The following is a 19,644-nucleotide window of genomic DNA, read 5'->3' on the forward strand; positions in this document are numbered from 1 at the left end:
TATGAACCAGGATGAGGTGGGCAGATTGTCTGAGCCCAGGAGTTTGAGACCAACCTGGGCAACATGGTAAAACCCCATCTTTACAAAAAATGCAAAAATTAGCCGGGCATGGTGCTGCCCACCTGCAGTTCCAGCTGCTTAGGAGGCTGAGGTGGGAGAATCGCTTGAGCCCAGGAGGTCGAGGAGGCAGTGAGCTGTGATTGTGCCACTGTACCTTATCCTGGGTGACAGAGCGACACCCTGTCTCAAAAACAAAAACCAGCAAACAAAAAGCTGCTATGAACATGCTTATACAAGTTATTATTATTTTTTAAAGATATGTTTTTGTGTCTCTTGGATAAAAATAACCACAAGAGGAATTCTGGGTTAAAGGGCAGGTTTAACTTTCTAGAAAACTGCCAAACCTCTTTCCAGTGTGGTCGTATCATTTCGTTCTCCACATGGGAATGTATGAGAGTTTTAGTTGCTCCATGTACTTACAACATTGTATGTTGTTACACTGGTCAGCTTTAGCCATTCTAGTGAGTATTTAGCAATATCTTGATATAGTTTGAATTTGCATTTCCCTAGTGACTAACGAGGTTGAACACTACTCGTGTACTTTTGGGCATCTGTATATCTTGCTTTGTGAAGTGCCCATTTTTCCTTTTAGCTTATTTGTCTTCTTATATTGAATTGTAGGAAAAAAAATAAATATATATACACATATATATATAATATATTTATATATATAATATATTTATACACACACACATATATATACACATGTATCCACACACACACATATATATATTAGGATAAAAGCCCTTTATCGGATACAGGTTTTGCAAATGTTTCTCCCAGATTCTGGCTTACCTATTCATATTCTTAGTAAAATCTTTTAAATTTTTGTGAAATCTAATTTGTCAAGTTTTTTTATGCTTATTTACTTTCTACATTCTGTCTAAGAAACCTTTGTCTTACCCCCTATGTTTTGTCTGGGAAGTCTTATAGTTTTAGCTTTTATGTGTAAGGTTATGTTCTAACTTCAAATCATTTTTATGTATGGTGTGAGATAGGGGTCAGGGTTCATTTCTTATCCCCAGTATGGATATCCTGTTGATCCATCACTGTTTGTTTAAAAGACTTTTCTTTCTCTGTTGAATTGCCTTGGCACCTTTGTCAAAATCCAATGAGGAAGAAAAGAGCTCAGGCTCCATTAGAAAAAAAAAATAATTGATAATATGAGTTATATTATTTGTTGCTGGATTTGATTTATTAATATTTTAAATTATTTTTGCATATATGTTCATAAGAGATATTAGTCTAAATAATTCTCTTGTAGTATATTTGTCAAGTTTTGGTGTCAGAGTTTACTGACCTCATAAAATGAGTTGTATTCTTTTTTAAAATTTTCTGATGGCATTTGTGTAATAATTCCATTTTTAATATTTGATAGCATTCACCAGTAAAACTATATGTGCCTGACGTTTTCTTTGTAGGGAAGTTTTCAATAACATGTTCAATTTTTTTGTTGTGTATACTACATTCACATTTTTCATTTCATCATGTGTCAGTTTTGTTATGTTGTGTTTTTCAAATAAGTGTTCATTTTATATGTCATTGAATTTATGGGCTAAAGTTGTTTGTAATAGTTCCCTATTATCATTTTGGTTTCTGTAGAATCTGTAGTATATCTCATTTCAGTCCTGATATTGGCAATTTGGTTTTTTTTTTTTTCTTTCTTATCAGTCTTTCCAGAAGGAGGTTGTTAATTAACTCTTTTAAAGACTGGCTTTTTTCTTGAGACGGAATTTCGCTCTTTTGCCCAGGCTGGAGTGCAGTAGCAGGATCTCAGCTCGCTGCAACCTCTGCCTCCTGGGTTCAAGTGATTCTCCCACCTCAGCCTCCTCAGCAGCTTGAATTACAGGCGCCCACCACCGCACCTGGCTCATTTGTGTATTTTTAGTAGAGATGGGGTTTTGCCATGTTAGCCAGGCTGGTCTTGAACTCCTGACCTCAGGTGCTCCACCAGCCTCGGCCTCCCGTAGTACTGGGATTACAGGCGTGAGCCACCAGGCCTGGCCAAGACTTGCTTTTTTAAAGAGCGATTTTAGATTCACAGCAAAATTGACAGGAAAATACAGAGATTTCCCATATACCCCATACCTCCACACATGCACAGCCTCTCTCATTATCACCATCCCGCACCAGAGTTGTACATTTGTTACAATTGATGAAATCTGCGTTAACACAGCATTCTCACCCAAAGTTCATAGTTTCAAGAGTGAACAAGAGTTCACTCTTGGTGTTGTACATTCTATGGTTTGGACAAGTGTATAATGACATGTGTCCGCTGTTATAGTACCATATAGAATAGTTCCACTGTCCTAAAAATCCTCTGTGCTCTGCCTTCACATCCATCTCTCTGATCCCTGACAACCACTGATCTTTTTATTGTTGCCATTGTTTTGTCTTTTTCAAAATGTTGTTTAATTAGAATCATACGGTATGTAGCCTTTTCATACTGACTTCTTTCACTTCATAGTATGTGTTGGTAAGTTTCCTCTATGTCTTTTCATGGCTTGATAGCTCCTTTCTTTTTTTGAAAAAATTTCAGTTTTGAAGAAATACTGATTTTGTTTACTTTCTCCACTGTTTGTGGAGTTTCTAATTTTATTAATTTTGTTCTTTGTTGTTTTTCCTTCTTTTTTTGAGACAGAGTCACTCTCTTGTCCAGGCTGGAGTGCAGTGGCGCAATCTCAGCTCACTGCAACATCCACCTCCTGGGTTCAAGCAATTCTCCTGCCTCAGTCTCCTGAATAGCTGGGACAACAGGCATGCACCATCACACCCGGCTAATTTTTGTATTTTTAGTAGAGACGAGATTTTACCATGTTGGCCAGGATGGTCTCCATCTCCTGACCTCATGATCCACCCACCTTGGCCTCCCAAAGTGCTGGAATTACAGGTGCAAGCCACTGCACCCCAACTTCTTTCTGTAGCTTTTTAAGGTTAAAAATGTTCTTAAGTCTTTTTTTCTAATATAAGTATATAAAGCTAAACGTCTCTTTATAAGCACTGCTTTATATGTGCCCACAACATATTTTTCTTAATAATTTTACTTGTTTTTCATTCATAATATTTGCACCAGTGCCCACAAATTTTGACACAAAGTGTTTACATTATCACTCAGTTCAAAATATCTTCTGTTTTTCTTTGGGGTTTATTATTTGACCCATGGATTATTTTGAAGGTATATTTTAAGTTTTCTAAATGTTTGGCATTTTTCTAACCTTCTTATTGATCTCTAACTTACTCCATTGTGGTCAAAGTGCATACATGCTCTGTGTAATTACAGTCTTTTGAAATGTACTGAGGCTTGTTTTATGGCCCAGAACGTGACCCATCATAGTGAATATTCCATGTGCATTTGAAAAGAATGTGCAGGTTTTGATTGTAGTGTTCTATAAATGTCAATTATATCTATGTGGTCAATAGTATAATTCAGATATTCTGTAGCCTTACTAATAATTTTGCTTAGTTCTTCAGTCAAAATTACTGAAGAATCTTTAAAATCTCCAACTATGATTGTTTATTTCCTCCTCTAGTTTTGTTAATTTTTACTTTATGTATCTTGCAGGTATATTACTAGGTACGTACACATTTGTAATCATTACGTCATCCTGAAAAATTGGTAATCTTATCATGATGAAATTTTATCTCCAGTAATATTCCTTGTCTTGTCGTTGTTTCTAGAATCTCTAGTAATATTTCTCATCTCAGAGTCTTTTTTGTCTGATTATTTTAGCCACTTCAGCTTTCTTAAGATCAGAGTTTACACAGTGGGTCTCTTTTTATTCTATTACTTTCAACCTATGTGTGCCTTTATTTTTAAAGAGGATTTCTTTTAGGGAGTATGTAACGGGATCTTGATTGTTATCCAGGCTGATCATTTCTGCCTTTTCATTCAAGTGCTTAGTCTATTTACATTTAATGTAATATTAATATGCCTGGATGTAGCAAAATAATTCTGCCATTTGCTTTCTATTTGTATCATCTGTTTTTTGTTTCTCTGTTCTTTATTTCTTGCCTTATTTGGATAATCAAATATGTTAAGTAGGATTTAATTTGATTTCTCTATTAGCTTTTTAGCTATACCTTTTTGTATATTTTTTTGTTAGTGGTTGCTTCAGAGGTTACAATGTGCCTTGTTAATTTATCACAATTTACAGAGTTAACGTGTTACTACTTTAGGTAAAATACAAGAACCTTGAATGTATAACTTAATTTGTCCCCAAACTCTGTGTTATAATTGTCATAGAGAACATCTACATGTGACATAAACCCCACAATGGAGTGTTATGAAGTTTTTGTTAAACAGTTTTATGTGTTTAAAATAAAGAGAAGAAAAAAAATACAGTTTTTAAATAATTACCTGCATATTTATTTATCATTTTAAGTGATATTTACTCCTTCTAATAGATCTAAATTTACCATCTGGTATTAATTCTTTCATTCTGAAGAACTTCCTTTAGCATTTCTCATAGGGTAGACAGAAAAATTTATCAGGTTTTGTTTATGCAAAAAACGTCTTTATTCCACCTTCAGTTTTTAAGAATAGTTTTGCTGGAGACTGAATTCTGGGCTGATAGGGTTTTCCCCCCAGCATGTTGAAAATGTCATTCCAGGCCAGGCATGGTAGCTTATGCCTATAATCTCAGCACTCTGGGAGGTTGAGGCAGGTGGATCGCCTGAGGTCAGGAGTTCGAGACCAGCCTGACCAACATGGTGAAAATACAAAATTTAGCTGGGTGTGGTGGTGGATGCCTGTAATCCCAACTACTTAGGAGGCTGAGGCAGGAGAATCGCTTGAACCCAGGAGGTGGAGGTTGCAGTGAGCCGAGATCATACCATTGCACTCCAGCCTGAGTGACAGAGCAAGACTCAATCTCGAAAAAAAAAAAAAAAAAATCATTCCATTGTACCATTGTCTTCTGGTTGCCATTGTTTTCTGAATATAATAATGTAGTTTTTCTCTGACTGCTTTCGAGATTTTTTCTTTACTTCTTTTGACAGTTTAACCATGGCATATCTATCTTGACTTTCTTTGTATTTATTCTTCTTATGTTTTGTTGAGATTTTTGGACCTCTAAGTTGATAGCCTTCACCAAATGTAGAGGTGTTTGGCCATTTTTTAATATTTTTTCTCTTACATTCTCTTTTTCTCTTCTGGGACTCTGGTTACATCTATATTGGACTGCTTGTTCTATTCATGTTTCTTCATATTTTTTCTCTTTGTTCTTCAATTGGGTGAATGTTTTTTATCTATCTTTAAGTTCACTAGCTCTTTCCATTATCTCTAATCAGCAGTTGAGTGCATCTAGTTAAGTTTTTATTTCAGGTATTGTACTTTTTAGCTCCAGGATTTCTATTGGTTCTCTTTTTATACTTTCTGTTTCTTGGTTGAGATTCCCATATGTTCACTCATTATGTATATAACTTCCTTTAAGTTCTTGAACTTATTTTTAGTAACTCCTTTAGTCCTTGTCTGCTTTCTGTATCGTCTGGGTTATCTTGGGTTTGGTTGTGATTAACTTTTTCTTTTTTCTTTTCATTTGTTACTCTTTCTTTTGAGTGTGGGTTACATGTTCCTGTTTCTTTTCATAGTTCAAGATTTTTACTGGGTCCTGGACATGATGAATGATGTGTTGTAGAATCTGTGGATTCAGCTGAGTTCCCCTGAAGGCAGTGACTTGGCTAGATTCAAACTCCCCTTCCTGCAGCAGGCAGCAGTTAAAATCTTCACTTGATTTTTTTTATCTTTGCACTGCTGGATTTTCCCCAAGACCCCTGGTATCTCCCCCACACCTTTGTGGTGTAGTTGCTTAGCCAAAGATTCGGGTGTATTTTGTAGGAAGATTTGGGGATTCACCCCTTCTGTGGCTCTCTCTCTTTCAGAGAACTCTGTCCTCTGATGCTGGGGTGTGGAGGCTGATGCTTTCTGCCATCCAAGCATTGGTAAATAGTATCTTAAATTAGGGGAACAGGCCAGTCGCAGGCTTTGGGAGGCTAAGGCAGGTGGATGTCCGGAGGTCAAGAGTTTGAGACCAGCGTGGCCAACATGGTGAAACCCCATCTCTACAAAAGTGCAAAAATTAGCCAGGCATGGCGGGTGCCTGTAATCCCAGCTACTCAGGGGGCGGAGGTGGGAGAATCACTTGAACCCAGGAGGCAGAGGTTGCAGTGAGCCAGGATCACGCCATTGTACTCCAGCCTGGGCAACAGAGTAGGACTCCATCTCAAAATAATAACAATAACAATACTAGTAAATTAGGGGAACACATCCATGTGTAAATGCTTGTGACACAGAATAACTTGCATTCTGGAAGGTGCTTTCTGGCCATGGTGGACAGAACATGGTCTCACCATTTATCCCAACACTCTCATGGGCTCTCCTTACTTAAATAAGATCTGGAGTTTGGAGCAAAATGATTTCCACCTGCGGTACAAGGAACTGGTCTTAGTCAAGTCAGCGTTCTCGCTTTATCACTGGTGGACTCTTCACAAAGAGTTCTAGTCACATTATCTCCTCCTAGTATCACTGACGCTACCCACTTGGCTTCAGATGAGAACAGCATGGTGTATGGTGTGCAAATGACTGATTTAAGCATGTAAAGGAAACTGTGAATAAAAGCCACTTCCAACAGAAAAATTCCAAAGGTCAGTTCTGTCAAAGAGAGAGAGAGGGAGTTGAGGACTCAAGAAATACACTATGGGAAATTTACAATCTTTTGTAAGAATAGAAGGTAGAAGTCAGGCTGTGTAAGGTTTAGTTAATGCCCAGCCAATCACCACGTGGCTCTGGGGACATCTAGTGGTGAGAAGTGAGTCAGGCTCACACAGAACCAAAAAAATCCCAGACTCTGTGTTGCACCAAAGGGATTTGGGAGGGGAATTGGGGGGTGCGGTGTTGGTAGTCAGGGAATAGTCCCCAGCAGTACAGATAGAATTAAACCAGCACACTCGAATTCTAACACACATACCCCTTTCTGCTTTCCTTAGGTAAATTAGTTTAATCTATTATAAGTTTTGCTTTTCATTTTTAAAAGGCTTAAATTTTGTTTTACTCATTCTTAGAGATAAAAATGCTGGGGTGATAGAGAAACATAAAAGTTGTAGCAAATGTCTATTGTGTTCTGACTATGCCATGGGCACTGCAATGTTTACCTGCGGTTCAGTCCTCACCGCCTCCCATCAGGCAGGAGCCATGGAGACCCCCCTACTGGGAGGGTGACAGGCTCAGAGCTGGCGCCAGGATGGGGGACTGGTGTGCCTGATCACAAAGCCACCTCCCCACTTAAGTGTGTTTACTTAACTATGCCTCCAGTGCTCAACAGAGCCGATTGTTTATTTAAAAGTGAAGACTGTTTAAATTTTAGCATTTTCATGGGACAAATTTGTTTCATCTGCCACAATATTAAATGAGTCGTTTTATATAGAATTTTAAAACTATCTATTTGAAAGATGTGTGCCTCTGGCAGCAAAGAAATATATATGTTTATACTTTCCTGTAGGCAGAGATGGCTTTGAACAGAAGGCGGTTTTTACTTACTGCCAAAATTCGTGAGGGCTTTTATCCAGCCCTGGATAAAATGTACCATTTCTTTACTCCCTCTGCAGATCACCTTTTCTCTCCCTCGCCAGTGGTTCTCACACTGCCCCCCCCGGGTCGCTTGGCAATATCTGAACATAGTTGTGATTGCCACAGCTTGGGGAGGGGGTGCTCCTGGTGTGGAATCCCAGGATGGGCCTCCAACAGCAAAGAACTATCCAGCTCAAGCATCAATGGTGCCCAGAGGGGAAACCCAGTCTTAGGGTTGCTCCCATTGTCGTTTGGGGTGTAGTAGCTCCCCAAATGGCAGGCACCCACCCAGAGCTTTTGATTTGCTGAGTAAATGAGTAAACAATTGAGCCCTTCAGAATAGTTGAACCTGCTCAGACTTGGACACAGAGCCATTGTTCCTGCCTTCCGCTGAGGAATTCCTGCTGTTGTGTGGTGACAGAGCTCTTTTTGGGTTTTATATTTGGAAAACGTTCTCTGGCCCCTCTCTCCTGTGGGACAGTTGTTTAGCCTGTTCCCACGCATCCTCACGCGGCACCACCAGGGTCTCTGACTCTGCACTTTGAAGAATGTAGCTGGTAACTCCTTCCCTGTCTCGAACTTGTTAGTTTCCTCTTCGGGTTTCAGTGCTTGCAACCCTTGCCCACCCAATCTCTCTCCCCCTTTCTTTAGACCTGAGCATGCAGAATTCCGAGAGTGGAGCGGATTCTCCAGCATCCGTGACTCTGCGTCCCTCGGCGGCAGCCCCGCCTGTGCCAGCGTCCCCACAGGTAACACATGCCCACCTGCCGCTCAGCCTCTCAGCAACAATAGGGTGGCCACAGTGTGGACTCGATGCCTGTGGGTTTGAAGACTGCTTGGATCTGCAGAGAAGGGAATCTGTATTTTTCTGAACTTCTCAGCCCTAATGCTGCTGTTGAAATAGCACAACTTCCTTGACTGTATTTGGCTTTTCACTATTTGTTAAAAAGATCCCATCAAGGAAATGATGACACGAATGGAAAAGAAGCCACTCCCCTAAATCTGACTTGGTCTCTGCTTAGCGTTCACTGGAGGTTTTCTTGTACTTGGAAATGACCCTTTCACACAGAAATGCTTTAATAAGAAGGCAGGCTGGGTACAGTGGCTCACGCCTGGAATCCCAGCAGTTTGGGAGGCTGAGGCGGGTGGATCACGAGGTCAAGAGATGGAGACCATCCTGGTCAAAATGGTGAAACCCCATCTCTACTAAAAATATAAAAATTAGCTGGGTGTGGTGGTGGTTGCCTGTAATCCCAGCTACTCAGGAGGCTGAGGCAGGAGAATCACTTGAACCCAGGAGGCAGAGGTTGCAGTGAGCCAAGATTGCACCACTGCACTCCAGCCTGGGTGACAGATGAGACTCCATCTCAAAAATAATAATAAAATAAAATAAATAAAATTAACCAGGCCTAGTGGTACACATCTGTGGTCCCAGCTACTCAGGAGGCTGAGGTGGAAGGATTGTTTGAGCCCAGTGGTTTGAGGCTGTAGTGAGCTGTAATCATACCACTCTCCAGCCTGAGTGACAAAATAAAAGGAAAAAGATGAGTTAGAATTCTTAAGATTTGGTTCAAAATGGAATCTAGCACCTGAATGAACATATTCTTTAAATTTGCAGAGAGAGAATTTTCACATTAAGCCTCTCTCTGCTCCTGGGTTTCTACCGTGGAATGAAATAAGGCATGAAGAAGACAGAAATACCAAGTGAGTGGCACCGGCCACATTAACCAGGCTGGAGGCTTGTCACAGTGTGCAGAGGTCCACTGTGGCCAGACAACCACCTCGATCTGGAATCTCAAAGTTAGGAGCACAGCAAAAAGAAATGATTACAGTTTAAAAAAGCACAATTCAGGGCCGGGCGCGGTGGCACATGCCTGTAATCCCAGCGCTTTGGGAGGCCGAGGCAGGTGGATCACCTGAGGTCAGGAGTTCGAGACCAGCCTGACTAGGTGAAACCCTGTCTCTACTAAAAAAAGAAGAAAAGAAAAATAAAATAGCCAGGCATGGTGGTGCATTCCTATAATCCCATCTACTTAGGAGGCTGAGGCAGGAGAATCGCTTGAATCCAGAGGCGGTGGTTGCGGTGAGCCAAGATCATGCCACTGCACTCCAATCTGGGCAACAACAGCGAAATTCAATCTCCAAAAAAGAAAAAAAGCAAACATAATAAAAAGGCAGACAATGAGGCGGCTTGTTTGATTTAGTGTAGTCAGACATCTCTAGCTTTTATTTCTTGCACATATGGCAGTGGGGAGGGCATCTTGGAAGCCAGTCTGAGGTGGGGATCAGATGCCCGTTGTCCCGTTAGCCTAATTGATATGTGTCCTTGCCCACTTGAAACTGTCCAAGAGGAGTCAGCCCTCAGGTCCTTCCTGCCAAGCCCCTCTCTCCGGCTCTCCCAGGCCTGGGTGGACTCTGCCTTCCTCCGCAGCAGCCACTGTGGACAGGTCTCAGTGCCACTCACAGCCACTGTGTCCATCCCAGGTTTAATCACTGTGGTCCCTCTGGGAGGCCCTGCCAGGGCCCTGTGAATTCAAGCACACAGTGCCCAGCGCGCCTGGAATCTGAATGCCCTTGCGCTGGCGTACTTGCTAGCACCATCTTCATCCTTAGCTCCACGCCTGCCACACAGGGGACGGTGTGTCCTCACCCATCACCCCTCATGATGTATACATGGCAGTCACTGCTACCCGTGACATTCAGGGTTCATGCCGGACAGTCACAGTACTGCAGCCAATGACTTCTAAAGCCCCAGCTCTCAATAAACACACAAAACACTCCTGTTCCTCCCTCAACTCTAGTTCATTCTAAGGAGTTCACTTCCCTTTTTCATAGCTTTGTGTGGACAATTGGTACTCTCAGAAAAATAGCAAAGCCACACTGTGCAGACTTGACTTAGGAGGCTGGCAAGCAGTGGGGGTCAGGGAGCGAGGGACCCAGACACAGGGCACCTGGACTCAAGTATTCTGTAGCCAGAGGCCATCCTGGGGCCCTCGAGTTCATTAACCTCATTAGAAAATGAAAACAAGGGGCCAGGTGCAGGGGCTCACGCCTGGAATCCCAGAACTTTGGGAGACTGAGGCAGGCAGATCACCTGAGGTTGCGAATTCAATGCCGACCTGACCAACATGGAGAAACCCTGTCTCTACTAAAAATACAAAATTAGCCAGGCTTGGTGGCACATGCCTGTAATCCCAACTACTTGGGAGGCTGAAGCAGGAGATTCGCTTGAACCTGGGAGGCGGAGGTTGCGGTGAGCCGAGATCACACCACTGCACTGCAGCCTGGGTGACAAGAGCGAAACTCCACCTCAAAAAAAAAAAAGAAAATGAAAGAAAGTTCAGGGTATACTGCAGAACCTGGGGTCGCCACAGAGTACTCTCCCAGGCAGTGGTGTGGACGGCTGTCCAAAAGGCCCCAGCAGTCCCCTCCGTACTAGGGACAGTCAGTGCCACCTTGCTGCAGACTACAGGCCCACAGAGGCAAAGCTGCCTGGGCAGGTGAAGGTGCGTGTGCTTCCATGTATGTGTGTGTGTGCATACGTGCGTGTGTGGTGCATGAGGTGAGTGTGCACACTGTGTATGTATGTGCATTGTTTGTGTGCCTGCGCGTTCCTGCCGTGTGTCTGCCCAGGTCGGTGTGAGTGTGCAAGGATGTGCGTGTCTGACCGTCACCCCGCCGCCCCCTCTGATCAGTGCCGTCTACGTTTTAATAAAGCAGCATAGGAGCAGACAAACAGCCTCTTACATTCTGTGTGTGTCCTCAGCACTGACCTCTGAGAAGTCTAACTGCCCTTCTCTCCCTTCCCTTTTAGAGGGTGTTGGTCCAGGCAGCCAGCTCTGCTCCCAAAGGGGCCCAGATGCAGCCGATCTCCCTCCCCAGAGTTCAGCAGTTGCCCCAGCAGGTAATGATAAACACCACAGCACCATGCACACCAGGGCGCAGTTAGCACTCAGCAATCCAGAACAATCTCTGCAGGATGCGTCCTTTTCTGTGGCTGCTGTTCCTTGTTAGACAGCCTCGGTTTCTTAGCCAAAAGGTTCTTCCAGAAGCTGTGCAATTAAAAAAAAATCATTTACTGCGGATTGTTCTGCAACAGGCCAAGAAAGCTGGTGATCTTTCGTTCATTCAGAAATTCAGCAAGCTTCTGGGGAGCCAGTGAGCACCCCACACCTGCTGGGTGGAGCTCAGGTTGACATGCAGACAGAAACAAAGGGCTCTGGACTGAAGGAACACAGACCCTTCCCGGGAGGTAGACCCATCTGCTAGTGAGTGCCGTATCCTCAGATGAGGGCACAGCAGAGGAAACGCTTCTTCTAATTTAAATTATCTAAGAACAGAGTTTGAACGCATGGCTGACCAGCCAAGTAGCAACACAGATCACTAGCTTGGGGACAGTCTAGGGGCATGGTTGACTAATTGTTTCCAGAAGCCAAATTATACATTTTTGGGAGTTTGTGGTCCAGGCAGCCTCTGGAACAACCACTCAACTCTGCCATTGTATCGCAAAAGCAGCTATAGTTGATGTGTGCCCAAATGGGCATGGCTGTGTGCCGGTACAACTTCATTTACAAAAACAGACAGTGGGCCAACTCTGCCCTGCAGAATCCTGACTTAAAGTTAATTCAGACTCCTCCATAAGAAGAGCCCTGAGACCCTAAAGGATGCACCTCTCTTCAAGATGATCCTGCCTGGATTGGTAGTGTGTTCCCTAGGAACATTTGCAGATCTCAGGAAGGAAAAGGCTTCAGACAGGCCCAGCAGGGACCCAGGGCCTCAGGCCAGTGGCTCTGTCTGAGCTGTCTGTCGAGGCGCTCCCCGGAGACACCATGAAGGGAGAGGAGACAAAGACCAATGTGTGATTCCAGAAGCTTCCACCACTCTCTGGGGGGCTGGGCCTGCCCAGCTCTTTCTGTAACTTCTGCATTTCAATCCCCCAGAGTTTGACATTTGACTTCTACCCCTGGGATACCACCCAACAGATGTTAACCCCTGGAACTTGTGGTTCTGGGAGTTGTGCATTGGACAAATGCATCCCATGCTCAGTGGTCCCAGGAGGGGCAGGTCACCCTGACACCCGAGGAAGCCCACCGCTGTGGCCCTCCATCTTCTCACCCCAAAATTAGGTGGACATGGGCAGCCACTAAGATGCCCCCTGTGGTGGGAGTTAGAAGTTCCATGTGCAAAGCATTTGGCTTCCAGCGCTTGCGATAGAGTCCCTCGGGGCCTGTCAGCTGAGCCTCTGAACTAAAGTTTCACTGCAGGGGGACAGGCCAGCAGGGGTGTGCTGGAGTCCCCGCTCCTTCCCACTCTGCTCAGACCATCACAGTCTCTCCCCTCCTCTCTGCCAGGGAGGGGCGCCAGGGCCGTCCACAGGACGTGTTGTGGCCATGTAGGGTCTAATCCAATTGACCGCATGTGCTATCCAGCCTGCTTGCCAGCCTGAGCTACAGAAGGAGACCCTGTCGCAAACAACAAAACCAGAAAGCAGGGACAGTCCTGTGAGCCAGGTCAGGGCTCTCTGTCCACAACTCTGGTTTCCACTGCGCTGGAGGGGTGCTGTCATGCTCCTGGTCCCACCCACACGTACACAGAGGAGGGGCCATGGCCCTGGCTTCCCTCGTGTGCCACAGCAGAAAGGAGCCAGGGTGCACAGACAGGCTAGCTGAGCTCTGGGGATCGGTAGCAGCTCCCTGAGCTGTGTGGGCCGTTTGGAATATGTCTTCTGTACGTTACTGTCTCTTCAGTGTCTTTCTAGGCGTGCCGACTGTGGGCGGGAACACTGTCATTTGGTACTAAATATTCATAAAGGCAATAGAAGACACGTCTAGCTTGAATAATCTGCAGATAACTAACGAGGGCATGACAGGTGGTAACACAGTGTATCCAATGTTTCAGGTGCAGCCGGTGCAGCACGTGTATCCTGCCCAGGTGCAGTACGTGGAAGGGGGAGACGCCGTCTACACGAATGGAGCCATGTGCGTGTTTCTCCCACAGGTCACACCCAGAACCCTCTCCCTGACTCCAGCCTTTGCCATCTGGGGAGGCATTGAACAGATTCCTCTCCCTTATGCTTTTGGTGGTGTATTCACTAAATACTATTAAAATGCCATTAGGAACCTGGGCACCATCTCTACAGAAAGTTTTAAAATTAGCCAGACATGATGACAAATACCTATAGTCCCAGGTAATCAGGAGACCGAGGTGGGAGGATCGCGTGAGCGCAGGAGTTGGAGGTTGCAGTGAGCTATGATCACGCCTGACTGATAGAGCAAGACCCTGTCCAAAAAAAACGGAGTAGTGGGTGAGGGATGAGGACATCACAACCCTGTGGAGATTTCAGAAATCACAGACTTTCATACTTTTTACTTTTAGGAAAGATAGTCTTGGAAGAAAAACACAACAAAAAAAACCTAATCCTAACTCTTCATTTTGAAGTCTCAGTCTGAGATCCAGAAACCATCCGCCTCTGTGCATTTTTTTTTTCCCTGCCTCTGCTAAACTCTAGCTTTGTATAATGTTGATAGAACTTGATTTTCCATGTTTCAAGGCCTTCTAGAGTTTTCTGCTCTCTAACTGAGTGATGCTTGGGGCAGGAAAGTCTGCATCCCCCTGCCACTCACTTTACTTTAGACGTGAGTTCTTTCACCTGCTTGCCTGTTTCCCTCACAAGTGCAGGGGCTGTGCACGAGAACTTGACTGTGACCTCAGGGTTGTGACTGGTGGAATTGTGTGATTCTCTAAAGCATGATGTTGAAGGTTATGAAACACACAGACACAATAAGTGCATGTAAAACCGGTGACATTGAAGCAAGGTCTATAGGTCCTACCAAAGTCAGTCTTGGTTTGATATTGTACTATGGTAATATAGACGTCCCCCTGGGTTAGGGTTAGGGCACAGGAGTGCACACCTCTGAGAGGTGGAAGGGGACCTTCCTGCCCAGAGGGCCTCTCCTTAGGGCGCATACAAACCTTACTCACCAGTAAGGAAAGGCCACTCCTTTTTTTTTTTAAGATAGAGTCTCACTCCGTCACCAGGCGTCAGGCTGGAGTGCAGTGGCATGACCTCGGCTCACTGCAACCTCCGCCTCCCGGGTTCAAGCAATTCTCCTGCCTCAGCCTCCCGAGTAGCTGGGACTACAGGCACGCGCCACCACACTGAGCTAATTTTTTTGTATTTTTAGTAGAGACGGGGTTTCACCATGTTGGCCAGGATGGGGAAAGGCCACTCCTAACCACCTTTACCGTGGCCGCATTACTCAAGTAAAACTTACAATTTTCATTCCCTTTTTTTATTTATTTTTAATTTTTTTAGATGGGGTTTCACCATGTTGGTCAGGCCGGTCTTGAACTCCCGACCTCAGGTGATCCACCCGTCTTGGCCTCCAAAGTGCTTGGATTACAGGCGTGAGCCACCACGCCCGGCCACAATTTTCATTCTTAACAACATAGTCATTCCTTTAATCCAGATGTTAAAGGAGGATTAGACGGATTATTGGTATCACTTAGAAATTCTTATACAATCTCGTTTATTTAAACTTTTCATTTTGAAATAATCAGAGACTCGCAAGAAGTTGTGAAATTAGTACACAGTTTGTGTACCCTTCCCCCAGCTTGCTCCAGTGGTGACACCACGCAGAACAATATCAAAACCTGGAAATCTACCAGCCAGGTATGGTGGTGCACACCCGTAATCCCAGCTACTCTGGTGGTGCACACACATAATCCCGGCTGCTATGGTGGTGCACATCTGTAATCCCGGCTACTGTGGTGGTGCACACCCGTAATCCCAGCTACTCTGGTGGTGCACCCCATAATCCTGGCTGCTATGGTGGTGCATGCCTGTAATCCCGGCTACTGTGGTGGTGCACACCCATAATCCCAGCACCTGTGGTGGTGCACACCCATAATCCCAGCACCTGTGGTGGTACACACCCGTAATCCCAGCACCTGTGGTGGTGTACACCTGTAATCCCAGCACCTGTGGTGGTGCACACCCATAATCCCAGCACCTGTGGTGGTACACACCCGTAATCCCAGCACCTGTGGTGGTGTACACCTGTAATCCCAGCACCTGTAGTGGTGCACACCCGTAATCCCAGCACCTGTGGTGGTGCACACCTGTAATCCCAGCACCTGTGGTGGTGCACGCCCATAATCCCAGCTGCTGTGGTGGTGCACACCCGTAATCCCAGCACCTGTGGTGGTGCACGCCCATAATCCCAGCACCTGTGATGGTGCACGCCCATAATCCCAGAACCTGTGGTGGTGCACACCCATAATCCCAGCACCTGTGGTGGTGCACACCCATAATCCCAGCACCTGTGGTGGTGCACGCCCATAATCCCAGCACCTGTGATGGTGCACGCCCGTAATCCCAGCACCTGTGGTGGTGCACGCCCATAATCCCAGCACCTGTGGCGGTGCACGCCCGTAATCCCAGAACCTGTGGCGGTGCATGCCCGTAATCCCAGCTGCTGTGGTGCACACCTGTAATCCCAGCACCTGTGGTGGTGCACACCCATAATCCCAGCTGCTGTGGTGGTGCATACCCATAATCCCAGCTGCTGTGGTGGTGCACACCCGTAATCCCAGCACCTGTGGTGGTGCACACCCATAATCCCAGCACCTGTGGTGGTGCACGCCCATAATCCCAGCACCTGTGATGGTGCACACCCATAATCCCAGCACCTGTGGTGGTGCACACCCATAATCCCAGCACCTGTGGTGGTGCACACCCGTAATCCCAGCTGCTGTGGTGCACACCCATAATCGCAGCACCTGTGGTGGTGCACACCCGTAATCCCAGCTGCTGTGGTGCACACCCGTAATCCCAGCACCTGTGGTGGTGCACACCCATAATCCCAGCTGCTGTGGTGGTGCATACCCGTAATCCCAGCACCTGTGGTGGTGCACACCCGTAATCCCAGCTGCTATGGTGGTGCACACCCATAATCCCAGCTGCTGTGGTGGTGCACACCTGTAATCCCAGCTGCTATGGTTGTGCACACCCATAATCCCAGCTGCTGTGGTGGTGCATACCCATAATTCCAGCTGCTATGGTGGTACACACCTGTAATCCTGGCTGCTGTGGTGGTGCACACCCATAATCCCGGCTGCTGTGGTGGTGCACACCTGTAATCCCAGGCTGAAGCAGGAGGATCACTTGAGCTCAGGAGGCTGAGGCTGCAGTGAGCTATGGTTTCACCACTGCACTCCAGGCTGGGCTGTAGAAGGAGAGCCTGTCTCAGAAAGGCAAACAAAAACCCTGGAAATTGACATGAGGTAAAACTATTACCTAGCCTTACCCAGCCCTTACTCAGTTCTATCAGTCTTTGTGCCCATGCATTTGTGTGTGTGCTTGCACATGGAGTACATGTGGCTTTGCAGGTTCATTTGTGAGGACTTACATGTGTGTGCATATCTATTTCTGTGCATTTTCAGCCCATGTGTAGATTTGTGTAACAATACGACCGTCAAGATACAGAACTGCTCCATCTCCATGCAGGAGCTCCCTCATGGGACCCATATATCTACTTAGAATTTTCAGTTTTATCTCTGTTTTTTTAAGAGACAGGGTCTTGCTTTGTTGCCCAGGGTGAAGTACAATGGTGTAGTCACAGCCCATTGCGGCCTCAAAGTCCTGGGCTCAAGCAGTCCTCCACCTCAGCCTCCTGAGTAGCTGGGACCACAGGTGCGTACCACCACACCTGGCTAAATCTTTTATTTTTTTGTAGAGACAGGTTCTCTCTATGTTGCCCAGGCTGGTCTCAAGCTTCTGGCCTCAAGCAATTTTCCCATCTTAGCCTCCCAAAGTGCTGGGATTAGAGGCGTGAGCTACCACACCTGGCCTGGAATTTTCAAGTGGTGAGTTTTGATGAGTCAGCCTGTGGTCCTGAAGATTTCCTGGCATGATGGTTCTGAACTTGCACCGTGTTTGAATGTCATATGCCACATCCGAAATTGCTCCATATGTTGCTCTCTCGGGGCTGCCGCTTGTACATGATGTTTGGGTATCCATGAACTCAGACAAGACGTTTAAATGGGACAGCATCCCATGTGTGACTTCTCTCTTTCTCACAGACGAACGGCTTACACCTACAACCCCGAGCCTCAGATGTACGCCCCCAGCAGCGCGGCTTCTTACTTCGAGACCCCGGGCGGTGCCCAGGTGACCGTGGCAGCCTCGTCCCCGCCAGCGGTCCCCTCCCACAGCATGGTGGGCATCACCATGGATGTTGGGGGGAGCTCCATCGTCTCCAGCACGGGAGCCTATCTCATCCACGGGGGGATGGACAGCACCAGACACTCCCTGGCCCACACCTCCCGGTCATCTCCAGCCACGGTATGTAGGAGGCTCTCGGGGCCAGCAGGGTAGACCATGACTATTCTTGCAGCAGCGGCAGCAGGGACGGTGAGTAAGAGGCAGCCGGAGGCCCAGAGAGGGCTGTCGTCTGCTGTGGGCCCAGGCGGCCCCTCGATGGAGTCAGGCCAGCCTCAGATGGACCACCCAACCCTAGGCTGGGTTGCAGAGCTGTTTGAACTTCGGTTCACCGTTGGTATAAAGAGGAGGACAAGTCATGCGTCATGGGCTGTTGTGAAAAGGGAATGCATCAGGCATCTCTCCACTGGGCGATGCTGCAGCTGCCTTTGCTGTTGTCATTGTTTTATCGTTGTCAATATCAACCTCTTAGACGCGTGGATCAGTCCATCCACAAGACACCTGGACTGACGAAGCGGGGACATTTCCCCGCAGTCCCTGCCGAGTTCTCACTGCCGAGCTCATGTGCAAAATAACTACTTACCTGCTCTTCCGAAGTCTCCACGTTTAAAACTCGATTTTCCGTGTTTACTTTTCTTTTATTTTCCTTCTTAAATTAACTCAAAGTAAAATCGACTTTTTGGTGACCAGCCTTATGAGTTTTGACATGGGTAGGTTTGTATTCAATCAGGACGCAGAACTGTGCAATGCCCTGAAAACCCCTTCATGGTATTTCTTGATGGTCACCACCTCCCCGCATCCCCAACCGCCGATCTGTTCCCTATTGCTATAGTTTCGTCTTTACCAGCATGTTGTATAAATGGGATCATGCAGATTGTGACCTTTTGAGACTGGTTTCTTTTACTCATTCTGGTGCCTTTGAGATTCTGTCAAGTCGTTGCATGAATCCGAGTTGCTTTTTTTTTGTTACTGAGTAATTTTCTGTTATACTGCAGTGTGCTTATTCATTCACTAGTTAAGGGCCGTTTGGACGGTTTCCAATTTGGGGCAATTATGAATAAAGAAGCTCTAAGTATTCATGTGCAGGCTTTTGTAAGGACATATGTTTCTCTTTCTTTTGGATATGTACCTGCAAGTGGAATTGCTGTGGCTCATGCAGAAAGTGTATGTTTAACTTTATCAGAAACCACCGGAGTTCCCAAGTGGTTGTACCGTTTTGCATTCCCGCCAGCACCATACGGGAGTTCCTGCTGCTCCACTCCATCCGCATTGGATGCTGCTGGTGTTCTTGGCTTTGGCCGTTGTGGTAGATGTGTTGGTACCTCACTGTGGTCACAACTCGCATTTTCTTTATGGTTAATAATGGGAAGCAACTTTTCATGTGAGAATGTCCCTTTGGTAGCTGCTCTGGTGAGGTGTCAGTTCAAGCCATTTGCTGATTCTTTAACTAGGTTGGATGTTTTCCTATAGTTGAGTTTTGAGAATTCTTTGTATATTCTGGATACAACTCTCTTGTCAGATACGTGACTTGCAAATATTTCCTCAGTCTTTAGTGCATCTTTTCATTCTCTAAAGAGTGTCCTTTGCAGAGAAAAAAAAATTTCTTTTAATTTTGGTCAAATTCAATTTATCAGTTTTTCTTTTTTGGCTCATGCTTTCGATGTCACGTCTAAGAACTCTCTGCCTATTTGCACGTCATGAGGATTTTGTCCTGTTTTCTTTAAAAAGTTTTATAGTTTTACTTTTGTTTTGGGATTTTTGTTTTGTTTTTTTTTTTGAGACAAAGTCTTGCTCTGTC

General features: G+C 45.6%; 1 protein-coding gene across 2 annotated transcripts in view; it reads left to right on the forward strand.

Annotated features, from left to right (window-relative positions):
* RFX2 (regulatory factor X2) overlaps positions 1 to 19,644 on the forward strand; it is a 119,763-nt gene that overhangs the window by 54,850 nt on the left and 45,269 nt on the right. For both annotated transcript variants that reach the window (XM_021676793.2, XM_021676795.2), the window contains exons 2-5: positions 8,276 to 8,373; positions 11,439 to 11,528; positions 13,523 to 13,602; positions 17,708 to 17,969. In XM_021676793.2, coding sequence (XP_021532468.2) covers positions 8,284 to 8,373; positions 11,439 to 11,528; positions 13,523 to 13,602; positions 17,708 to 17,969 — 522 coding nt within the window. In that variant the 5' untranslated portion in view covers positions 8,276 to 8,283. The remainder of the gene's footprint in view (positions 1 to 8,275; positions 8,374 to 11,438; positions 11,529 to 13,522; positions 13,603 to 17,707; positions 17,970 to 19,644) is intronic.

This window comes from Aotus nancymaae, unplaced genomic scaffold, assembly GCF_030222135.1.
Source record: "Aotus nancymaae isolate 86718 unplaced genomic scaffold, 86718_ANA_hifiasm-v0.15.2.pri h1tg000028l, whole genome shotgun sequence".
Taxonomy (NCBI): Eukaryota; Metazoa; Chordata; class Mammalia; order Primates; family Aotidae; genus Aotus; species Aotus nancymaae.